Source organism: Oratosquilla oratoria, chromosome 27, assembly GCF_046742065.1.
Source record: "Oratosquilla oratoria isolate Oo_2021 chromosome 27, ASM4674206v1, whole genome shotgun sequence".
Lineage (NCBI taxonomy): Eukaryota > Metazoa > Arthropoda > Malacostraca > Stomatopoda > Squillidae > Oratosquilla > Oratosquilla oratoria.
Window position 1 is genome coordinate 39945034 of NC_134803.1, and position 22697 is coordinate 39967730.

Consider the following 22697-nt stretch of genomic DNA (forward strand, 5'->3'; position numbering starts at 1 on the left):
TAATTTATTAAATATTTCTGTTAACGGATCGCAGATTTCAAATTTACACACTAAGCACTCTCGGAAAATTTTCGTCTGGACCCTGGGATTTTGTAGCTTCAATTCATCCAATCTGTTTGACTACTTATACCTTACTAATGCTGATATTTGATAGTCTACTTTCTTCATCCCTACTGAAACTCGGATAGCAGTCAGGTGCCTTATCTAACCGCTTCTTAGTAAGCACAGAGAGAAAATATTTGTTAAAACTCTTCACTCATTTTTCCTCCGATTCTATCATGACATTTTCGTCGTTTGTAATTGGGCCTATTCTTTCCTTTTTTTTCTGTAGAGATGAAAGAAGCCCTTGGGGTTGGGTCTCGCTTGTCTGGCAAGTTGGCAACCCTAATTTCATAGTTACGTTTCGCTGTGGGCGTATTCTTTTTAACCAGTCTTGCCATATCGTCATATTTGGATCTGAGATGTGTTTCCCCGTTTTTTATCCTTACGTAAAGTCCTCTTTTCATTCCGATCTCATATTTCAGCCTGTCCGTCATCCATTTGGGAGTATTACCATTCTCCTGTATTGACTTGAGTGGAATAAATTTATTTTGTGCATTTAGAATTAAAGCTGTTAGGTTACTGTACATTTCATCCAAATCGCTGACCGGTCGGATGACCTCGCGCTGCTAAGTGATTTGACCCATGGTACGCACATTACCCTCCGTGACCCGACCCTGACCGCGCTAATGACGTCCGGACTCTCCGTGTATCTTACCTCGTCGCAGAGCCCCTGGGTCGGTCTTGTATGTGATCAAATGTCTTACATACTCTTTCATCTCATCAAAATTGGCTCTCCTGAAGTCCGGTACTAGAACGTTATTTGTACTATTTAATTCTTCCCAATTAATATTAATTCTTATTTCTTGATGACCACTAGAGCCTAGACTATCTCCCATTTTTACGTTACTTGTTAGGTGTTCATTATTAGATAGAAGTCCAAAGTATTCTCTTCCCTTGTAGGATTGGTAATCATTTGTTTTAGGAAATTATCCTGCACTGCATTTAAGAAATTTTCCGCATACTGATCACCTACTAAAATTTCCCAGTCAATGTTTCTCCAATTAAAATATCCCATGATCACAACGTTTTTGTACCGGGACGCCCTGAGAATTTCATGAATCAGGTCAGTCTGCTCAATGCTGAGGTTAGGAGGGCTATATAGGACGCCAATAACAAGTTTCTTGTTCTTGCCTATAATCTTCATCCAAACAGATCCTGTACTATCCTCTTCCTTAATCGCATTGTTAGTAATACAGTTTATTGTATTTTAACGAAAAGTGCTACTCCTCCCAACCCTGTCCTTGTAAAAAACTTGTATCCTTTTATCTCTATTTCCGGAAGGAAATGTGTATCAGCCCTATTAATCCAGGATTCAGTAATAGCTATAACATCAAATTTATCTACGCATGCTTTACCTCCCAGCAAATCAATTTTATTTATTACGCTTTTGTTGTTTGTATAGTAAAATTTTAGTTTATCCTCCCTTCACCTGATTAGGTGATTCTTTTCATAGTCACTCTCTGAGCTGTTTCTATTGCCTAAACGATATTCCGATACTCCCACGTAATCTACCCGAAAAAAACCCTGCAGGATACCTACTTATCGCTCAAGGGATTCAGCAAGGAGCCGAAATATTTTTGGTGACAAGTGCACCCCGTCCCTTATATATAGAGGATTCTTACCGTAAAAGCGATCCTAGTTGTCGACAAATGTCCATCCATTAGCCTTACAATGTTTTGCCAGCCTGCAATTCATCGCAATAGACCTGGAATACCACATGCCTCCACCTCTACGCCTCGAAAGGATTCCACATACAAACAGGAACCCCTCCTTTATCCCTAATCTTATCTAGCGCATCCCTGATCCGTGCAAACAATTCCTCACTCCCTAACTTGACTATGTCATTCCCCCAGCACTCAATGGGTTTCACACTTTCCCCGACTTTACACCCTTCTATCCTGTCTCTAACATCACCTATCCCCGCCCCGGGGAAACACACCTGGGTCCTATGCTTCTTTTCTTTGTTACAAAAGGCCCTATTTAAATACCTCACCTGGCTACCTCTACAACCAAAATCTTAGCTGTGGGCAGGAAGAAAAGGGAGGAGGAAAAGGAAGTGGAGGGAAACAAATTTCTGTGGAGGTGGAGCTTTGTCTTGTCTTGGTCTATGGAACAATGATGTCGTAGATTGGACTTCGGAGATGAGCAGCACCGTGGGGGGTATTCGACGTCTAGAGGGATGGGAACCACATATTCCATCTTCCTCTATTCCGGACACTTCGCTGAAATTGCCTACAGGAGGATGCCCTTCGTGGAGGACAGGAGATCGCGAACTCCACCAGAAACCGGAAGGGAAACAACACGGACATACCGTTACTGACACAAAGGGCAAAGGTTGCGTCACCAGCAATAGTCCTTAACTCTTGCCTCCCCCCCCCCCCCGGGGAAATCCGGTATTTGGTTGTCTGGGTACGTCCCCACAAGGTCCCCTACAATGCAATGACGTCACGTGGAGGAAGGGGAGGTCTCGAGTCGGCTGGGCCGCCGAGTCAGACCACTGGGTGAAGTGTCGTCTAGTCAGCCAGATTAGAATCAAACTAGCCAGGCTAGTCGGGTGGTCTTCGGCTGGAAGTTAGATGAACATGACAAGACTCAAGTCAGTCATTATGTGTAGTTTCCACTGTTCATGTGTCAAGACCAAATCACTGGTTCTCTTCAAGGGTAGTAGCAGTACCTACTACATTGAACTCCCCGGTCCTCGACTCCCCCGGGTGGTACTCCAAACGGGAATATCAAACTTCCTTTCTCCCCAACCAGACGGATCAGTACTCATATTATTTTGCCATCACCACACTACTTGAACCAACTGTGCGCTATCCCTTCAGTGGCGTACGGGACAAGAGCTTGTTACCCACATGTAGTTAGCTTGACGCCCTGGAACTCTTAGGTCCTGTTCACACTAGTGGTTTGAACCGCGCGGAAACCGTATAGTCAGTGAAAAGATGCACGGTTGTGTGTGAACGGCTCCATTGACTTACATTGTAACTGAACCGCCGTGGTTCAAACCGCTAGTGTGAACAGGGCCTCAAAGTACGTTCCCGCATTCAACTTCAATCGGTGAAGTTAGTGACGAGGCTGTGAAGTCATTGTATCGACCAGTATACAAACCTAAACCCCGGACATGGAACCAAACCCAGGGCTGCCAACCTTCCTGATCCCTCGTCAGGTCTGCGTCATCGAACAAGACTCCTTTCATTGGGAATCGAACCCGTCTAACCATCTGCATTCCAAGTCCCTCTTTTGTAGGGTCTCCAGTTAATCTCTACATTAAGAGGGTCCTTCCAGACAGCTTGTGTACCCTTATATTTTTTGCATTTAATTCATATCAGTCTCAAGTAGGACACTCAAATGTCAGCCTAAGCGCCAGTCTATTACTTAAGTCCCTCTTCCAAGGAATTACTAATCATCCCGAGTAACAGCAGTCATTTTAATGAATGTCTTCGCTGTCAGGAGTCGAGCCCCCCACCCTAATACTCGTTCCAATATTACCCAAGAAGGCACGACCTTATCGAATAACATCCAGCGAACCCGAACCTTTAAAGTATTTTCTCCTGTATTTCCGAGGCGACTTACTGACCTCAACGGTGACCTACGTTTGACCTACTGGAGGAGGACGACGACGACGACGGCCTGGAACAACATGGAATGTCGGTCAGCCGTTCAAGCACTAGCAGATCCATGCTTAACATTCGGTGTCGACTTAGGAAACATTTGAGCAATTTATATTTTTCGTTTTTATTTTATTTGTTATTGCGAATGCGACAACGTAATTGGCACATTCGCAGTCCGTAAAAAAAAAAAAAAAAAAAAATTGGGAAACATTTGAGCAATTTATATTTTTCGTTTTTATTTTATTTTTTTTTATTGCGAATGCGACAACGCAATTGGCACATTCGCAGTCCGTAAAAAAAAAAAAAAAAAAAAAAAAAAAAAAAATACCGGAATCCCGGTACTTCCAAGTAGTCACAATGTACTCAAATCTCCCAGTATCAACTTAACTCATTTTATTTGCAAATAATTATAGTACAATAATTACATCCAGATTCATAATTACAATATAAATGTGCGATCAAACCTCGTTTCGGTTTAGTACAATGTACTCCATTCTTGGCTTCATTGACTATACATTTGATCCATATATAGAAAAGGGACAAGACTTTTAGTTAACTCTGGGGCACTATGATGTCTAACCCAGTTTACCTTAACAGCATTCCATAAATCAGTTCCATACAATAGTTAACACATTCCACTTCCATGTTCTGGACATTAAACATCAGCCACAAACACCTCTTTTCCATTTTCTTGCTCAAGATTCAACATTTGATCGACCTGTTACGGCTGGTAGCTATACAGCAGGACGCGTCCCCTTACCCTCTGCCTGCAGCTGTGCAGGAAGTCACAGCTGCTCTGAGGGCATGCCCAAGTACAGACGCATGCATGGCGAAGATTGGGATTTTGAAAGACCAGGAACGAGGAGAGCAGAGGAAATAGAAAAGGATGAGGAGGGCGAAGACAAAGAGGAGGAAAAGGAGGAAGAGGAGGAAGAGGAAGAGGAAAAGGAGGAAGAGGAAAAGGAGGAAAAGGAGGAAGAGGAGGAGGAACAGGTGGGAAGGGACGATCCCGGCCTCCTTCGCCACGAGCGTACACACGCAAACACACACACACACACACACATACACGCACGCACGAAAAACGGATGTCCCATGCATTCGATTTGCACTAAATATTGACTTGGCACTAAACAAGAAGCGGCTCGATGTGTCGAGTCTCACTGCATCACTTCCCCCCGGTGCCCCCGGGGGTGGGGTTCTTTGACCGTCAGGGACTTCGGCGTGGCGCCCTCGGGAGGGCAGGGAGAGGAACCTGCACGCCACCACGGCACCATTCTTAGGCAGCCAGTCCTTCATTCGATCTACCACGGTATGTTTGTTTATTTTCTCTACTGTTCCTTTAACAGTCTGATTTCCTTTGACAGGAGGGGAGGAAGAGGAGGAAGATATAACAAGGAAGAACAGGGCGATGGGGAGGGGCGAACGGGGCGCTTATTATCACCAAGGTTCTTGTCCTTCAATGGTCTAACCGGCGCACTCGCACTCGCTGTTTATAGTGATACTCCTTGAGGTAGTTCTTGAGAGCCTTAGGCAACCGCAGATGGTTGATGCCGTCGTAGGTGGTGGCCGAGCAGATGACGGCGCGGCAGAGGTGCTGCAGAGGGAAGGGGAAGGTGCGGTGGAGCGGGTTGGTCAGCATGGGCTCGAAGAACATGCAGCACGAGGGGTCCTTGTAGTGCTCGATGAGACCACAAACCTTATCCGAGGCGAAAACCCCGGGGTCGTGGGAATCGAAGCTGAACTTATGGTTCCACTGCTCAATGCGCGCGTGCAGGGACCGGCCATATCGCCGGAAGGACACGGAGAAGAGGTACTCCTCCTGCGCAGAGTCCCTCAGGAGGAAGGTGCCCTCGGGCCGGTTGTCCAGAAGGCGCTCGGCTTCGTAACGGTCCATCTTTCCCCAGTAGAAGCCGCACCGGGTGATGTCGAGGAGGTCCGGCACCAGACAGTGGATGTAGTCCACCTGCGTGTGGACGGTCCTCTGCAGGAGGGACCCATCTGCCGCCAGGCGCCCGAACTGGTGAATGAGTGTCTCCTCCGTGATGGTCGGAGCCGCCGAGGAACCCGCGGCCAAGCTAGACCCCCCGAGGGCAGCCCCACCTCCGTTGGCCACAGCTGCGGCAGCGGCAGCCGCCCCGGGCACGGACCCAGAACCCCCTGGCTGCTGCACGAGCCAGAGGGACGTCTCCAGGAGGAGATGCAGGTCGAGGACAGAATTGTAGGCGAGGGGCAACGGCTGGGGCGTGAAGCCCGGCGGGGGCTCGACGCCCTCAGCCATCTCCCGCGCCCGCTCTTGCCGAGCCCACTCCTCGCAGTCCTCGATCGGGTAGATGTCCGGGTTGAACTTGGAGAGATCGATGACGGGTGCCTTGAGGGCAGCGGGCCCAGACCCTGCCATGACAGAGCTGCAGGCGGCAGCCGTGGACGGGACCGAGTTGGCCTCGGGGCCCGAGGACCGCCTCTCCCGCGGGAGGGTCTCTTCCCCACGCCGGTAACCGGTGCAGACGCAGGCCCCGCACCCGACGGCGCCCGATTCAGCGCCCTCGTTCTCGGCCTTGCTCGTCCTAAACTTGCAGTTCAGCCGCAAGGTCCAGGGGTTCTTCTTCTTCTTGGAGGCCAAGTCCTTCGAGGATGACTTGCCCTTCTGTTTGTGCCTCTTGGGGAAAGATATGGTCCTTAGCGCTCGGCGCGGCTGCCTCTGGTCAACACCCCCGACCCCTGCGGGCCCCGAGGAGGAGGACGAGGACGAGGAGGAGGAAGCGTTGTGTGCCAGACACTCGACCTCGACGTGGACGCTCACCTGGCACGAAGCGCCGCAGTGCCCTGCGGTGGGGGCGGTGGGGGCTGCGGCGGCTGAGGACGACCCTGCGTTCCCGCACGACCTGCACCCGCGCCCGCAGCCTGCTGACGGGGGGGCGAGGCTGGGCGCCACGTCCTGCGGCGGGCTGAGGAGGACGCTGCGCGGGGGCGTGACCACCACGCCCGTGCTTGTGCTGCTCCCGCCGGCGGTCTCCCCGCCAGCGCCTTCCAGGTACTCGTTCATGGCGTCGCTTGAGGACACCGGGGTGGAGGTGCTTGTCGTCGCTGCTGCACCCGCCGCCACGAGCGACGACGACGAGGACGATGCGGCCGCGGCAGCGGCGGTCGTGGTGGTGGTGCCGTATAGCCCGGCGCCCACCGGAGGGAGGGTGACATTCCCGTACTGGCTGGCGCCACAGAGGCACCCGGTCCTCGCGGGCCCGTGAAGCATTTCCCTGCCGGACCGCGGCGAAGATGAGGCGCTCCCAGGTTGCGGTGGAGCAATGGCCGCCGCCGCTGCCGCGACCACTGCGGCTGCGGAAGTGGGCGGCGGCGGCGGGTGCACCTCGCGGGCGTGGCTGTGACCAGCTTCGTTGGGCTCGTCGCCGCAGATACCGCAGACGCCCGTCGAGGTCACGGCGGCTGCGGGTATCGGGACTGTGGCGGCGGGTGGAGCCGCAGCCGCAGCCGCGAGGAGATGGTGATGATGGTGCAAATGGTGATGGTGATAATGATGGAAATGGTGACTCCCGCCGGGGCGGCCATGGCGGGGGTCCATCTCGTCAAGGGCCAAGCCGAGGGGCGGCGGCGGCGGGGGCGGCGCAGGCTGCGGCTGATGGGGCTGCATGGATGCCTTCGAGGGCGTGGCGGCCAGTCTTCCGTAGGGCGGCTGCGGCGGCTGCGGGCGGAGGTGCCTGTAGGGCGTCGTGGCGACGGCGCAGACGGGCTGTTGTGGGTGCGGCGGCGGCGGCGGAGGCGGAGGCGGGGGTGGCTGCTGCTGCTGTGGTGGCGGCGGCGGCGGCGGTGGCAGTAGAGGTGCTTCTTGTACGATAGGAGACCGACTCATGACCTGGCCCATGGCGTCCCGTCCTTGGGGCACCACCACCGGCCCTCAGGGGAGCGTCGTGACCACTTCAGAAGCTGCTGCTGCTACTGCTGCTGCTGCCGTAGCCTCCAGCTGCTCCCCAACGCGCGCCATGTCCCGAAGAAACAGTGTGGCGTCACGTCGTCCCACGTCACAAGAAAACCTCCATGCTGGTTGTCACTAGAGGAGGAGGAGGAGGGGAGAGGGATGCCTCGGGGGAGGGGAGTGGGCTTGTTCCGGCAGGCCGCCTGCACAGCGCGACCCTGAAAAGGAAGAGAACAGAATCTTCAGTGTCTCCACAACAGACGCTCTTAGGTAGAAGACCTTCACAATGGTCCTCAGTAAAGAGAGAATATGTCCATGTGAACTCGTTACAAAGGTCACCTTCATTAGAACAAGGGTCTTATGAAATGAAGAAGACCTTCACATACACATAAAAAAACAAAAACAAAAAAAAAACAAAAAACGGAAGAACAAATCTTGGCTCCACAAGAACGCCCGGTTAGGCAAGAATAGACTACTTCGCAAACAAAACGACCCTTGACCCCAGTACCCTTCCTTCCTCCACCTCGCCAGTTCTGGGAACCTCCACATCACGTGACCTCACATCTACACTAATTAGTGGTGCAATTACCACACACACCAAGTGGATACCAGCACGACCTTCCGATGACACTAGAAGGTCAAGAAGGTGAAGGACACCATAAATGGCGTGGACCCTTACACATACTCGGTATCTTACCCGGTTTAGGTAAACACTGCCTTGATACATCTTAATCTAGTTCTTCCATTTGGTCTTCTGGGTGCAAGCCAGCTTCCGCCTCTCTCCCTCTCTCCAAAGATGTATATATCCCATGACCTCTTACAGAAGAGCTGACCATGTCTTTACTTCAACTATATATTATAGGGGTAGGCTACCAGAAGAAGAGGGAGGAGGAAGAGGAAGTGAAAGAGATCTGTAATCAAACGTGACTCGAGGAATGCAGCATCGAAGATCCTTCAAGGATCTCCGCCGGGACTGTTCTTGGTCTTGAATGACACTACAGGAAGCTCCTCTCCGACGCACTTCCCCTTCCTTACCAGACATCTCCCCCATTTGTAAAAAGAACTAAAAATACCATATATAAAAAACAAATATAAATAAAAATAGTTAATACATAAACGAATAAATTAATGGGGAAAATAGCGACTTATAAAGCAGAAGATGAAAACTAAAACCAGAGATGCAGAAATGGAAGTTGCCAGAGACGACATGACGTGCAGGAAGTCGTCGTCGTCGTCGTCCTCTCCTCCTCCTCCTTCCCACATCGCCAATGCCAGTCACGCGTTACAATAATCACAGCGACACGCATTACCTCGAACGTGCACAGGAGACAATTCCAATCACCAATAGGACTTTTTTTTCAACGTTTTTTTTTTTTTTGCAACCGACGTGACGTCACGCACACGAGAGATGAACGTCGCAACAAAAGAAGACGACGACCAAGTATTTCAGCAAAACGATACCCGGACGGGAAGAATGGAAACTCGTACAAAAACAAAATACAAAGACAGATAATTAGATAAACAAAGAATGGAAGGACCTGACAAGTAGTCATGCCATCTTGTGTGGGGACATGAAGAAAGTTGAAAATTTGTACTGCTGCCACTCGTGACGTCACGGCACCTCCAAGGAACGACGCCAAAGATAAACCAACAGTGAATTCTGATACCCTGAAAAAAGCAACTCTCCCAAAATGAAATACCTGTCACTTTTGAGTAGAAGTATTAGAGCTTACAGGGCAACTGCCCACCACTGCTGAAATTCGATCTCTGCCCCCACGATAGTCTAACTGTACAACTTGCCATTACACTGGAAACGCATTAACATTCCGATCCAATTAATTCCGCGAAGACTCGAACGCATAAGAAGTCGCCTCACTGTCGTATGATCTTGAAATCTCTTCAACTGAAATTCTTTCCAGTTTCACAGAGGGTAATATCTTTTTTACATCATTCACCTTCTAACACTCACACGTATAAATAAAAAAAAATAGTAGTAAAGAGGGAAAGTGAAATATGATCCATCACGTAGTGCATAAACATACTGCGCAAGAGCTGTGAGGGCACCCCTAGTGACTCACCAATTTGCCTCTGTAGCCTCCACTGAACTGCGCATGCGCATAAACACACACACGGGTCCTTTTCTGTATGATAAAATCTGGTAAATAGACCTTTTCCATAAAGATACTTCAACTCCTAGAATACATATGCAGTTGATACAATCCAAACTACAAGAAGGAAATCCAAAACTAAGCACAACAATCGAAAAATAAAAAATTATTCCACAAGCGTAGCTTTTCTGTATACTACACTTAGGTAAACACACAAACACAACTATGACCCGTGCATACACGCACATAATATACACACAAGCACTTACACGCGTTTTCAACATGTACACGTACGGAAAGTTACAGCCACTGAAAAATAAATAAATAAATAAATAAATAAATAAAAATGTCTAACGGCAAGGTCTCTGTAGAACCTCTTAACTTCGGCCTGGAGGACAAACGTCACCAACCCTTGACACTTAACACGCAACCAACTCGGGCAGCTTTAGCATCTGGTAACGCAGGTGTGTGCGCGCGCGTGCGTGCGTATTATACAAGGAAGGGGCAACGCTCGTCGGGTTCCGTCTCCTACTCTGCAATTGATCATACTTAGCCTCGTATTCATGTACATTTCCTACTCTAGATCCTTGGTTTCCAATTATCATTTGAATTCATGTAGTGTGTGTGTATTCACCTTGTATTATACAGGAAAGGAGTAACACTCGTTAGGTCCCGTTTTATACTCTCCAACTGATCAAACTTAGCGTCGAATTCATGTACATTTCCTACTCTATATCCTTGATTTCCAATTATATCTAGATTGTAATTCATGTATTTTGTGTGTGTGTGTGTGTGCGCGTGATTCATGGTCTTGGATCACGTGTTGGACTCGTGATCGACAGCTATTTGCCTCCCGGAAGAGCTCTGAGCTCATATGACCGATCTATGGGTAATGCTGTGACATTACACGCGCATACACACCCAACTCCCCGCCCACGAGAATTGGAGTAACGACTCGCAGCGCCGATACTGAAATTATTTCAGTCCTGGGTGGGATTCGAACCCGGACCACCGTAGTAGCGGCCGCGATCGCTACCACTGTGTCGTGTGTGTGTGTGAGAGAGAGAGAGAGAGAGAGAGAGAGCACAAGCACCTACCACCCAAGCAAACCAGCAAACACCTAACACCCAAGGTGTCAGAACACTAGAGAGCGCTTATGATCCATACAACACCAAACCTCTACCCTTTCATTGTAAATCAGGCGAACACCTGCCCAGCATATCACATATCCCTCAAACACGAGGAACTTGGGCCCCGAGACACGACACGCAAGTACCGTGTCGACGGCCCCTGTGACGATAAGCTAACAAGGACGAGCTGGCCCGAATACGACAGTCTCCCGCCAACATAACCGTTTGGTTCCCGTTGGCGGTCACGTCGTCAACAACAGCAGCAGCAGCAGCTCCGGGACCCACCGCAGCGTCTTCCGGTTCCGGGGGGGTGGAGGAGTCTGGTTACCGGTCCGCAAAGCAGAACTGCAGGTCCTGTACAACGCCCTCCCCGCTTCAGACCTTCTCTAATCGAGAGCGAATCCAGGTTACGGAAACCGGTAAGGAAAACAAAGGGTGGGCGTTGCAAAGAGCCGCAGTCCCTGAGGGTTGTTTATCTTTACAAGCGAATAATTGGAGTGGCTGATCTTAACACGTTCATTATGAGAATGATTAGGTTAGGTTGGGGGCGATTTACATTTCCAAGCTCATTTCTAGGGTTGTTACTCTTTACAAGCTAATATGTGGTGTAGCTGATCTTTACATGGGTACTCCAGGGTTACCGATCTTTGCAACGTCCGAAATGGTGAGCGATGGCGTCGACCCCAGATATAAGAGGTCTTCCTCATGGTCGCCAACCATGACGATCAACTCGGTACTCCACGAAATGGGGTATACCTGGTACCAGCTTAACAAGATCGACCAGAATGCTTAAGAAGGCATTTGTAGATTATGGAGCTGTCTAGTGTAGGCCTTATGGTCTCTTGCAGTCTCCTTCATTCTTATGTAGATTTAAAACCTCAAATGTTATTGTAGGTTCACCCAAGCCCTGATACCTGTCAATAATCCTACTTACATAATTAAACTTCGAAATGATGCTGCAGTAATGAACTTTATGTTGAAAAAAATAAAACAATATTACAAGATAACATGTATAGAAATGCCGAATGATCAACACTAAAACTATTCAAATGTAAATTCAAACAGTCCACTGGAGTCTAAAGGGTAAGTATAGCATCTGCATAATACATGATAACGTACATATCATTGGGTATACTGGTGAAGGGACATTAGTGTTGGGTACACAACTGCCAACACTATCATCAACTGTACTCATGACGGTAGCTAATTAATAACAATTGTTCCCTCAAGTTTCTCTCAATGCTCTTCAGGCCATCATATAGATCACTAAGAAAAGAAATGTTGTATGTGTTGGTTTAATGTGGGCCTACCAGCTGGTAGGGCAAGAAGCAAGGGAGCAGTCACCAGCTGTCAACTATCCTTACGTAAAAAAATAGGAAAGGAAAGCTAATCATAGCTGATAAGAGATCTTGGGTCTGGTCCAGCGAACAAGTACTAGGCCTCTGAGGCTGCACCTTCCAGAGGGTGCTGATGGAATCTCAAGATAAGTGGAAGGGGATGCTACTCCAATGTCAGCCTTGTAGAACAACCATGTGCAGGCTCTCATCACAAGTCCCACCACCACTAAACTTTACACCACCCACTTCAACACTATTGTGGAGGTGGTCCTAATCCACTTGTTCAACACTGGAGTAAAATGATTGACCATACAGCTACTGGAAGAATAATGTATAACATTAATCATCTACAGAATTTAGAAACTTTCTATTGGTTAAGTTTTGTTTGTGATAGAAGATTTAGAAGGAAAAAATGCTGTCACCAACTCACAATAATAATGATGATGATGATAATAATAACAGTAGTAGCAGCAGTAATTGGGAATAGCTGTCAGTTGTTAGCTCTCCTTTTATGAAAAGACAGAAGAAATACAAAGTTGAGAAAGTGATCCTGGGCTTGGTTTGAGGAGTGTCAGCCTCTTGGGGTTGCATCAAGGTGCTGAGGACAGGCAACAGGGAGAGGATTCTGACATCCATCTCGCATAACACCACCTGTTGTTGGTCTTTAGGCCTTAATAAATCTGAGTAATATGTTGTTTCAGAGTACCAAAGGGAGATTAAGATCTTGAAGTGCATGCAAGGGTTAAAGTTGAAGTACTAGTGTAGAAACTTGATATGCATGAATCATCTTTCCAATTTCCTAAATCATCTACAACTCAACACCACCTTTAAGTAATTTTATAAGTGTATATATACAAGTGTACAGATTTAGCTGATTTAAGGCATACACATAAAATTGTGTGATTTGACCCTGCACATTATAATAATGTCTTTTTCTGTTTATACCTCCCTTTCCTACCCCGATTCTCTTCACTTTTCTTTAACTGCTGTTTTTTGCCTTTCTGAAGTTGACACATCTTTAAATTAATTTTGATTTGGCTTCTTAATTCCAGTAAAAAAATTTCAAGTTTTGTTTTATTTTATCATGATCCACACTTCTCCCTAGAGGCATTCATGAACATTGTTGACCCATGTCTCTCACTGCACAACACAACACTCAATGGTCTTTCTTTTTCTTTTGGAATTGTTTCATTTACCACCGAGTAATCATTGCTGGCCTCTTTGTACATTTGTCCATTTCCAATGTTTCGCAATCCTTCAAAGATTACTTGAAACATACATACATGCATATACTAAAGGCTTTTTCCCCCTTACAAGGGAGGTAGCAAAAAAACAAAGGCATAAAAACCACTTCCACCCATTCCATCCCCAACATACACCACTCCCCTCTACCCTCCCTCTTATCTTGGACTTGAAACAGGTTCACAAAATTCTAAGATATCAGAATAAGACTTTAACAATTCCTAACTGGGCAAATGAAAATGACTTAAAATTCAATTAAGACAAACTAATGTAAAAATGGTACCTGGTACAAGGGAAAAGGATCAGAGAAAAATGGCTAAATAAAAGATTTCTGGTTCTTTATGTTAAACACCTGCAAATTCACATACCATATACAATGAGAATGGAAAGATACTGAAGATTTTCTGCGAAAAACACTTGTACTATGAAAACTGGAATATCAGTTTGCTCTAGAACCCACTGGCAGAAAACTATCAAGACAATACAGAATGTAAAAAAAGTACATCACAAGGCCAGCACCAAAGAAGGGACAAGGTTAATGGGCAAGAATCAAGACATGAAACCTATACTCCACTCAAGATGGCAATAAAGATACATCATAAGCAGTATGGTAATGTGTGGAACACAGCTGATGGATTGATGTCTTGATACTTCATGTTTATTTTCTACCTTCCATCAATTATCAATGCTTCCTTCTTTGGTGGAACTAGCTTACCAACTTATATTTGTCATCTATACTATATCAATGTTCTGTTTTTAAGTTTATATTCACCAATTATACTCATAATCAAAGCATACTTTTTTTGAGAAACAAAGCCCACTTGTGACAATAAAACAACTGTTGCCTCGAATTTCACCAATTTAAACAAGCAGCTCTACAGTAGCCAGCAACTGTCTCAAGCCTCTCAGAGATCTATCTGGGAAGAAACTTTGGATTGTTGTATTATACTAATGTGGGTCTGTCCATGTTATTGGCCAGCAAGTGGGGAACAAATTGTAAGCTCTACTTTTGTGAACAGGTATACAAGTCAATGGAGGTCTTGGGCACTGTTGAAAGACAGAGTATCAGCTCTCTGTGGTTGCACCTTTAGATGAAGATGAGTGTTGATAGGTTTTGAAGATGGGCAGTAGGAAGGTGATTCTATTCAACATCCATCTTGTAGGAACACCACAACCAGGCATCCATGGTTGGTTTCACTGGCAGGATATCATGTAAATTATAGTTTTAACTATTTTCCAATTTTTTTATATGAATGGGACCGACACATTCAATGTTTCTTACAACCATGTCTCACCATATATGTTAATAGTTAGTAACTTAGTGGTACTAGCCAATCCCAACTCTAGTTTATGAGAAGACATAACAGCAAAAGAACATTCTAAACATTACAAGGACCTGTTACTGGAGATTTAGTATTTTGTCAACAACAACTAGCACTTCTATCCTTGGTGCCAATAGTAAACCAAAGAGAATTCACAGAGGTGGTAAAAGAGGGTTTTAAGGCAAGTAACACAACAGAAGAGTATTAGAAGTTCATAATAACAGAATACAGAGTGACTTGGTTTGTTGGGATGTCACAAGTCCTTCAATGAAATATGCAGTCTGCACTCCAAATGGGAATCTGTTATTATACCATTTAAGCTGCATTTACACCAAGCAAATTTAATTGATTCATTTCACAAAGAATAGACATGACTCATGAATAGTGTTGATTCTTCATGAATTGAACCTATTTGATTCACTTGGCATAAACGCAGCCTTAGGGAACAATCAATGAATCAATTACTACAATGGTTCTACAGTCATCCTATAAGCCTCTTCCAAAGGAAATGTTTAACTGCTCCCAGTAGCATTTGACTAGAAGGGGAGATGTTTGAAGCTGTCAGTTCTTGTGTGAAAACACACCAGAATGTATTTAAGAAAACTTGAGCCAGTTCCAGAGACAGAATGCAAGCACCCAAAACTTGCACCCCTACATGCGTGTTGACATCTGGATAACAGAACAGATGAACCATTAGTCTGTTCTGTGAGACAGACATGCAGACAACCACCTCTGGTTTTGGTACTGAAAAACACATACAAAACCCAATGTTTTACTACTGCCCCAAAACATCTGCCTTGAAGTATAGAATGGACAAATTCAAAAGATACACATATTCATAACATTCTTGATAAACCTCAAGTATACATGTACTGGTTTATTCAATGGAAGCACCAAGCCTTGGATAACTGCACCAATTGCTGTATGCAAAAATTAAGAATCTAGATAATCCTTCAAGAAGGACATTAGAGAGAATCACCTTCTTGACAACCTTCTTCAAACTCCATCAACCCCCTCACTTCTATTTGGAGGTGTGGACCCCAAGGTCCTAATATCTAGTCTTTGGATTAGTTCTAAAATCACTATCAACTTTATACACTTCCTTCACCTTTAAATACAAGTAGGGCTGGCAACCAGCACCTGCTCCCCTCCTACTACTTTCAGCCAATAATACAGAAATAGTCTTACATGAATACAATGCACACACTCCAAGGTTCCTAAAGAGAACTTGGAGAGGGCTGCAGACCAGTGCTATCAGCTAAGGGACTGTGGGTTTTTAGGTGGAAGTCAAGGCAACACTGATAAGAATCTGTGTCTGAGCAATGAAACTGCAACTGTCTCAACAGAATACTAGTTATTTCAAGCGAGTGGCAGTTCGAGTGGGCGTCAGTTATCAACTCCCCAGGTACTATACTATCAGTAGTTTTTAGGTTGTGAAGTAGGTATTATATTGATAAGGGATGATAACCAAATGTACGTGGAATTAGGTTATAAGCTGGTGTGTTGAATAACCTAATATAACCACTTGCTTGAAATGATGCCTACTCAAGTTTATGCCTACTTGAATTGACTAACTCCCCCTCTACATGATAGAGTACAGTAAACAATACAGTAAAACTTATATAAACAAAATTACACCATACAAATAATGCCATACTATCTGAAAAATTTCTCATGAAAAACTTGAAATTAAAAGTGAAGTATAGACATAAAAATCTAATCATGACAGCGATATAATACAAAAAAGAAAAGATCTAGGCTTGTCAGATTTCAACGATTCTCAATGACAGGAAGAACACATTAATAAGGACTGAAGACCTTAAATTGTAGTTGAACATCATATTCATTCATGAAATGCAACTCTGGTGCTAAATAAACTTGTCTTTCCTGACAGAAAATCAAAGGATATTGTAGCCATTCATGATTCAATTACAAAGTTGTTCTTGGTTTATGTTATCTGAAACACAAAACGAATAACCTTCTTTTGATTACAGCAGTCAAAACATTATTAATTGTATAATAATCTCAACCTAGTTCAATTTCCAGTAGGGAAAAAAACATCCATAAATCATTGATTAAATGACCAAATTATCCACCTACACCTATGGTTTCATGAATATATATATATATTTCAAAGGTTCTACATATTATCTAATCTGTTTCATGTAAACGGTCCTACGCATTTAGCTATACCAATCAGACTCGTACATAATATACCTGATTCTTAGGGCACGTATGAAAAATATTTTTGACACCCTAGCCATCTACAAAAGTCTTAAGAGACCTATTCATCCACAAACAACTTACTTGTATTCTGCAGATTTCAGCTAGTAAATCAGTTTTTCCTTGATGTCATCTCTTAATGTTCTTTCGACGAGCTGAAAACTTGTTTCAGACAACGACTGCTATGTAAATAATAGGCTTTCTGCCATATTGTATGATTTCACGTAGCACACACCTTTCAGCTACCACCTCTCGTCACTATTTATGCCGACACATTGCACTTAGTTATCTTACAGCTTAAATCTTTCTCTTTGATGAGACTATATCGATACACTGCCGTTCAGCCACAATGAATATCGATAAGCTGATCTCGCAAGCATTCAACCTGGTCCTCCTCTACTAACCATGGTTACACACCTAAATGAATGGGAGAAAATGTCCTCCCAATGGTCATTCACGATTGTGACGTCATCACCATTAGATTTTTGTAAACAAGTATCAATACTTTCTTGATGATTGAGAGAGTTATGCAATAAATACATCTGTACTATTTTTCTTCTGAAAAAGTAATCATATACCTCTAAAGCCTGTACGAATTTATATATATAGTGTATTCCTTAGCGCTAGTTTCTTTGACGTCAAGGGTGTTTCACTAAAGTTCTTCAATACATGTCCATAAATATGTTGTTTGAATAATATTAGTGTCTTTATTTAAGTCTAAATTATTAAGAATTGTTATGAGATAATAATCTATTTTGAAAAAATATCTTGTTTTGATTTATTTTGTTGTGACCATATGTGGCTCAGAAGTTCGTTTGATCGCGTAAAAATATAGAGATTGGCGCGCAAAGTCAGCTGTCTGATTGTGTCAACAATAGGTGGAATTTTCATACACAATCGTTTTGCGCAAAAGTTATGGTGTTTTGAGTTACTCAATTTTAGGCATGGCTCCACAGAAAATGAGACCAACGCGCTATGCGCATCCTGAGGGTTTTACTGATATCTGCTACTCGACAGATGGAAAGTAAGCATATCGTACGACTTGTCACTTACCGTCTTACTCATAGGTAAAACTGTAAGGGAAGACAGCAGTTTTCTAACCTAAATAATGTTAAATGTAGCAACACCTAATTTTTATGTGCATCACGCTGCACTTTCTGGTGTTAAATTCAGGTTATAATTTTTCGTCGGAGCTGTATATTTTTTCTAGGTTGGAATTATTACACCTTGCTACCCTTTCCCTGTTTCTGTTAGACTCCAGTGTATGCCCTCTAAACTGAAGGGCCTATCATGATATAGTCCATGTGAGTGCATAAGCTTTATGAGGTCAGTATTTTAGGGGCTTCAGTGATAACTCTATAGATCAGAGTTATGTAGCATTCCTTTGGCTTTGTGCATGGAGACAAATCTCAATTTGAAAGGAATGGATATTACTTGATTTTTAATCCAGTCTGTTACCCTTCTCCTTTTAACCTTTACCGCTCCAGTGATTACACTTTGGTGTAATATGATTGGCTTCATAAATAGAAATAGTGGCTATTGTAGACATGATGATGATAATAATTCCACTGTAGTTTTGCAGCCATCACCTGTTCTGTTGATGTAACTGGTCATATATCTCTCTTCTTACTCCCTCCTCTCTTTTTCTCCCTCCCTCTCTCTCTTTTCCTCTCACCCTCCCAGCTCTCTTTTCCATTCTCCCTCCCTTCCTCTTTTCCTCCCTCCCTCTCTCTTTTCCTCTCTCCCTCCCTCCCTCTCTCTTTCTTTTCCTCTCTCCCTCCCTCCCTCTTTTCCTCTCACCTTCCCTCCCTCCCTCCTTTTTCTTCTCTCCCTTCCTCTCTCTTTTTCTCTTTGTACTTTCCTCTCTCCAGCCTCCCTCCCTCTCTTTTCCACTCATTTCCTCTTACTCTCCCTCCCTCTCTTTTCCACTCATTTCCTCTTAATCTCTCTCCCTCTCTTTTCCACTCATTTCCTCTTACTCTCCCTCCCTCCCTCCCTCTTTTACAATTATTTTACTCAATCAAGCTGTTATAGTGGTCACTGACAGTGGTCTTTAACTTGAGTATTCAACCCCACTTCCTTTATAGAATGGTATGACATTGACCCTCATCCAATCCTGAGACACGAATGTTCTCATGGACATGTTTGACCTAATGGACAATTGCCAATGAAAACAAAACCTCTACTACCTGAAGGGCGACATCCTGAGTGGGAATAGAGTCTTTATTGTTCAGGATTTTGTTCAGGCCCTGATTGCTGCCCTTGAGCTGAATATCACTTGACATTTACCATAATAGAATCTTTTATGTACTGAATGAATTGGTTAAGAGTTTGGCAAAATCACAGGAATGTTATTGCATTTTGCAAAATGAATTGGTTAGAGGTATGGCAGCTGTACTACAAATTTTTATGGTCAGGAGTGTGGCACACTTCTGTGCATGATTGAACTGAGTTCCACTTCCATGGTTCTGTCAACCTCAAATTAGAAATTCAAAGTGCCTGAAGCTGATGAACCGCTCTAGGTGAATTTTGAAGTTAATTCCCAATTTGTTTCATTTGAAGAGTTGCAGAATGGAGTTCAAACCTATGAACAAGAATATTCTTGTTAGCTGTGTGGTAAGATAAGATAGGTTTGATTAGGTTAGATGGGTTAGGTTAATAGTTGATCACTATAGCAAATATACCACAACTGACACAATGCCATATTCGATATTATGATCGGTCATATGTTGTATTTGCACATGCTCAGAACATTGCCATACTCCGAGCCATGAAAATTTGGAGTACAGCTGCTGTACCTATATTTTGCACATTTGCAAAATGGCCAGCATAGTATGACAAAACAAATTTGTTGGCAGTTTATTCTGTATGCTGAAATGATTTTGTGTGTTAAAGGTAATTTCTGTAATATATGCATGTGTACATATATATATTTGTCTTTTCAGAATAATAACATGTGGTGTTGATGGAGAGGTGCGGATATGGGAGGACCTAGATGACGATGACTGCACCACACATCAGTTGACAGAGTGTGCTCATGCTATAGCCTATAAGGTATGGTTCATCAATACGACCAAGTAGAACTTATAGGTTGTACTCCTGAAATTATATGAAAGTTTTGGTAAAGCTGGACTAAGAAGAAACTTTTGAAAGTACAAGATAACAGTTGTTATTTTGGTACTTTTTCCATATTGTGTTCAAATGACTGAAGAAATATAGCATCAGAATTTCTTGGATGTTGGACCTTGTGATCATGTTGTCAAGAATTGTACACCTTTAGTATTATGCTCTTATGTCAGTACACAAATGTGCACCTGAGAGTTCATTATAACTACAAGATTAATATAAATATAGTTTGCCAATTTCTCAAATTCTCATCTAAAAAAATAGGAATTAACATGTCTAAGGGTAGGAAAAATGGATTTGCCTAAGTTAGTTGAAGATAATAGTGCTTTGTCACTTAAACAATATTTCTAATTGACTTGTGGTCTCGACTGAAGGCTGTTGCCAGTTCCCAGGAGACCATAGGCCTTCTGAAAGAAAGACCAGGGGTGATAGATTAATTGATTGATCATTACTTTGTAGGATGGCGAGTTGCTCGTCAGTACAGACACAAATGTGGTGCAATCGTTTACCATGGACGAGGGTGCTCCAGCAGGCATCATCACACGTTTCACAGCCCCTGCCACACATATCATTGTGAGCTCAGATAATAAGACTGTAGTGGCTGGAGCGAGGTATTTACCTTCTTTTGTGCTTCTTTTTACTGTCATTGATATCATGTTTTGGTAGTACCAGGTGATGTGTATATATTAACACTTTTTTGTGAAATTAATACAGGTCACTTTACTTATTTATTTTTTTATTATTATTATAGTATTTTTGAATGTCTATAATTGACACAGCTGAGATGGAACTCCACTGAGACCCCCTGAGGGATGATGCAGCCTCTATACCTCACCACGGTGTCTTCATCCTGCTTGGTATTACTCATTCTGCATGAGGGGACGGAGAGGGGGTTCGCAAGTTAAATGAAGTGGCCTTGCTGTGGATGTACTGTGTCTTGCATCATTGCTTCTGACCCAGGGCAGTGGACAAGATGCAGGGATGACCCATCATCCAGGAGGTGCCAAGATAAGAGGGAGGGAAGGGGATGGATGAGAGTGGAGTATGTTGGGTATGGAATATGTGGGAGTGGTTTTTATGCCTTTGTTTTTTGGCTACCTCTCTTGTTAGGGGGGAAAAGCCTTTGGTATATGTATGTAGCTAAATGATCCCCAAATTCTTGAACTGGTTTGACCTTTTTTTCTGTGTTTATTATTATTCAGAGTGAAAGAGAACAAGTAATACAGCCATGACTTAATATTTTATGACAAGAATAGTGTAATGCATTGTGCATTAGGCATCTGATACTGTGTGCAAGAATTTGACTTGTATTGAAGAGGTTAAACAACCTCATCAGCCAGTCAACCATCACTGTACCTCCCTTTTTTAGACACTCTGCATGACACCCATTTAACCTAGGTGCCTTACCTGGTCTCGTCATTTTAATAACTACTATCACCTCATTTTTCCTTATTTCTCCTCCATTTTCCTCATTCATCACTGTCATTTTCTTAGCACTTCCCACTGCAACTACCTTTCCCTCTCTATCCTCTTTCCTCTTTCACATTTAGCAACTGCCTAAAGTACTCTGCCCATCTTCCTCTTACTGTTATCTCTTCCATTATCATCTCTCCATCTGCATCTTTTGCCTTTTCTTCTTTACTTGATTTGCCCCCCCCCTTTCTCTCGTAATTTCCTTCCAAAATATATATTTTTATTACTTTCATCATTTTCTGTCGTACTCTTACCCCATTTCATGTCTGCTCTCCTTTTCTCCTTTATCTTATGCTTTACCTCTCTTTTCTCTGTACCTCTTAATATGATTCTCTCATCCTATTTTGTAACCAATCTGTGAATGCTCATTTCTTCTTCTACACCCTTCTTTGCTTCATCATCCCACCACTCACTACCCTTCCTTCTATTTCCTCCTGTCCCTCTTGTTTCACACACCATCTTTGCACACCTTGTGATTCCCTCCTTGAAACATCCCCATTCCTCCTCCACTCCTAGTTCTACTTTATCCTTCATTCCCTACCACTCTTCTCTCGGCTTCTTGTACTCCTTCTCCTTTTCTTTCTCATTTAAATGGTTTACTCTAAGCACCTCCCTACCTTTTGTCTTTTTCCTCATTCTTCATCTATCCTCCACTCTCAACATGGCTTCCACCAAAAAATGATCTGATATTCCCCCACTCTTTCCCCTTAGAACATGTACACCGAAAACTCTTCCTACTCTTCTCCTGGTTACCACTATAGTCTATTAAAGCCCTATCTACCACTCTTCCATCCACCACCCTCTCCCATGTGTACTTATGCTTGATTTTCTTCCTAAACACTGTATTTGCTATCATCAACTCTAGACATATCTCCACCATGTATGTATGTATTATTATGTATTTATTTATTTTATTTATTATTTTATTTATTTATTATTTTATTTATTTATTTATTTATGTATTTATTTTTTTTTTTTGTTAAAAAATATTTTTATTATATTTGTGGAAATCTTCTCTAATCTTATCTTTATGGAATAGGTCATTTATTGAATATATCAGTGGTAATTACCAAGCAGGATGAAGCCACTGTTGTG

The 22697-nt window shown here is 43.9% G+C and overlaps 2 protein-coding genes across 4 annotated transcripts in view; one reads left to right on the top strand and one right to left on the bottom strand.

The window, feature by feature from the left end:
- Positions 1–4091: 4091 nt before the first annotated feature.
- Positions 4092–17444, bottom strand: LOC143039988 (uncharacterized). 2 transcript variants are annotated; one of them, XM_076210505.1, is made up of 2 exons: positions 17088–17444; positions 4092–7859 (listed from the first exon to the last, which is right to left on the bottom strand). In XM_076210505.1, exon 2 carries the CDS (start codon positions 7588–7590, stop codon positions 5170–5172), a length of 2421 nt encoding a protein of 806 aa, XP_076066620.1. In that variant the 5' UTR covers positions 7591–7859; positions 17088–17444; the 3' UTR covers positions 4092–5169. The 2 variants fall into 2 exon arrangements, with proteins under 2 accessions (XP_076066620.1, XP_076066621.1); XM_076210506.1 differs by lacking the exon at positions 17088–17444 and adding an exon at positions 15969–15988.
- Ctf4 (Chromosome transmission fidelity 4) overlaps positions 16088–22697 on the top strand; it is a 39622-nt gene continuing 33012 nt past the window's right edge. The window contains exons 1-3 of one of the 2 annotated variants that reach the window (XM_076210502.1): positions 16088–16185; positions 19949–20057; positions 20589–20740. In XM_076210502.1, the coding sequence (XP_076066617.1) occupies positions 16103–16185; positions 19949–20057; positions 20589–20740 (344 nt within the window). In that variant the 5' untranslated portion in view covers positions 16088–16102. Of the gene's footprint in view, positions 16186–17833; positions 18028–19948; positions 20058–20588; positions 20741–22697 lie in introns of those variants that run through there. The other variant, XM_076210504.1, reaches the window with a different exon arrangement.

Bases quoted from the DNA above. Each gene is read 5' to 3' on its own strand.
- LOC143039988 (XM_076210505.1), bottom strand. From the start codon at position 7,590: ATGGGCCAGGTCATGAGTCGGTCTCCTATCGTACAAGAAGCACCTCTA.